Source organism: Helobdella robusta (genome assembly GCF_000326865.2).
Source record: "Helobdella robusta unplaced genomic scaffold HELROscaffold_6, whole genome shotgun sequence".
NCBI classification, from domain to species: domain Eukaryota; kingdom Metazoa; phylum Annelida; class Clitellata; order Rhynchobdellida; family Glossiphoniidae; genus Helobdella; species Helobdella robusta.
The window spans coordinates 2,554,220-2,556,628 of record NW_008705330.1 but is presented as its reverse complement, the minus strand read 5'-3'; the positions used below and the strand labels follow the sequence as shown (position 1 = coordinate 2,556,628).

Here is a 2,409-nt window from a genome sequence, read left to right as displayed (position 1 = left end):
TTTTATCTTCAATCGACGACTTGCCTGTTTGATTAAGTAAATATACTGCATTTGAACATAACTCAGCCCACATAGCGACTGGAAATTCAACAAAACAACAAAATATCGTTTACTATTAAATGATTCTGTACTGAAAGGACCACAAACATCTGCTGATAGTAGTTCACCTGGTTTATTGGTTGCATTTCTCTTGCCAAATTTTAACCGATGTGCTTTACCATAGAGACATGGTTCACACAAATCCTTGTCAAGATGAACTTTAATATTTAACTCCTTTTCTATAACATTCTTTCTAAGAGAATCGACGGAGCTGATCAACTTTTTAATGTTGGGTCCCAAGCTTTGTTTAAAATAAAGAACCTCTTTGTTTGTTTTTAATATAATTGTTTATTAAAGAAACGTTAATTGAAATATTAGAAGACACATAAGTCGACAAAAAGCGAAAAAGCATACACGTGCAAGTTAGTCAAGTTAGCAATAATATAAGATTGTCTGAAACTATGGAAAGTCATAAATATATTGAAACATATATAATATATATATATATATCATTTCAATACCTAATTACTATTAACAATTATAAAAGTGATAAAAGGTGGTCGGACTGGATAAACTTTTTTGGTTTTTTTCTCGATCAACCTTATAATTTTCTTCAATTTATGTCATTATTTGTTGCATAAATTATTTGAGATTATTGAATAAATGGAATTTTATATATATATATATATATATATATATATATATATATATATATATATATATTATATGACATGTTCCGCGTTAGTTAGCTTCCTGTTTAATTTTTCGATATTTACTAATTTACTAACGGTAGATCGTAAATCATTGTCAAGTTTCTTGAGTTCAAAACCAAAATCTTTATTTATTTTAAGCATGATATAACATTTGAGCATGATAGACCCAGATAGCAAAATTTTCCGGTAAAATGCTAGCCGAATGCCGGCATCGATGCCGGCTTGTTGATGGTCCACAGCAGCAAAACGGAGATGGATGTGAAAAAAGTTCCGGCGCCGGCTCGAAATCGTCACGCCAACATTGGCCCGGATTTTTGCGCCAACAAGTCGAATTCGCGCCGGCATCGGCCCGGATTTATTGTAAGCACTCTAATTCGCGCCGGCGCTGGACCAGATTTTATTTTAATGTCTAATCCCTAACTCGTACATGATATATGTATATATATACTCTAAGAAACAAATTAATAATTAAAAATTAGTAAATGAAAATGAAATACATTAGTTTAATGACAACAAATTAACCAAATAAAGTTATTGACTTTGATAAAAAGGATATTGCACATTAAAAATAAGATAAACGATTGATGAATAAAATTTAATAACAAAAAGTAAATTAAAAAAGTAAATGATAAATTTGGAACATATTTATACCAACAAAGTAAGAAACTATGCACATTATCAAATGCATATCTATATATATATATATATATATATATATATATACACACATACAAGCATACATACATTTTGGTAACAGACTGTTGTTAACGCAACATTTCAAAAATTCAACACTACTTTCAACATTGTTCAACTTTTTTATATTTCTTTTTAATTTATTAATTTCAGAGAAATTAGACATTTTATTGTTTTTTAAAAATTTTATTAAATAAATTTGCAAATAGCTATTTCGAGTTATAGATAACTCATCTTCAGTGCATATAAGGTCTGTAAGATATTTGATAAGAAGGAACAAGTAATTATTAATTTATATAAATTATTTAATTAAAACAGAAAACCAATAAAATAAATTTAATAACTAATAACGCGATTTTTAAAATTTTAACGGCAAGATTGTTTATATTATGGTTGTTAAGGTAAAAATCAACGCTCAGCCGAGAAGCGCGAATTAATTTATTTAATTAACTACATATTATTAATATTATTTTTACAATATTTAAAAACATTATTAGTATTATTGTTAACGTTATTATTATCATCGCTGTGGTTCTTCTTGCTTCTTGTGATGATGTTCCATTTGCAAGTGATATTTGCGCTGTGGGTTGTGGCGTTGGTATCTACAGTGTTGGCACTGTTGTTGTTGTTGTTATTGTTGATGTTGTTGATGTTGTCTCTACTTCTCAAGCTGTGCTATAGCCTTTAGTTAGTTTAGTTAATGGTGTTTTGGAACTATGTCGGTAAATTAAAAATAAATATTAACAAATACGATCATATAACGATAATAATATTACGATTTATGCAACCGATATATATATATATATATATATATATATATATATATATATATATATATATATATATATATATATATGTATGTATATATATGATATTGAAATATTTTCATTTGATTATTATAAAAATATTAATTAATTAAAGTCAGGACAACATTTATTATCCATCATTTAATATCTAATTTCAT

At 27.1% G+C, this 2,409-nt stretch overlaps 1 protein-coding gene across 1 annotated transcript in view; it reads right to left on the bottom strand.

Annotated features, from left to right (window-relative positions):
* Positions 1–1,895: 1,895 nt before the first annotated feature.
* The window catches only part of HELRODRAFT_164206 (hypothetical protein), a gene marked incomplete at both ends in the record, with an annotated part of 3,834 nt that continues 3,320 nt past the window's right edge, over positions 1,896–2,409 (bottom strand). Inside the window, one exon of the mRNA XM_009029207.1 lies at positions 1,896–2,061. Coding sequence (XP_009027455.1) covers positions 1,896–2,061 — 166 coding nt within the window. The remainder of the gene's footprint in view (positions 2,062–2,409) is intronic.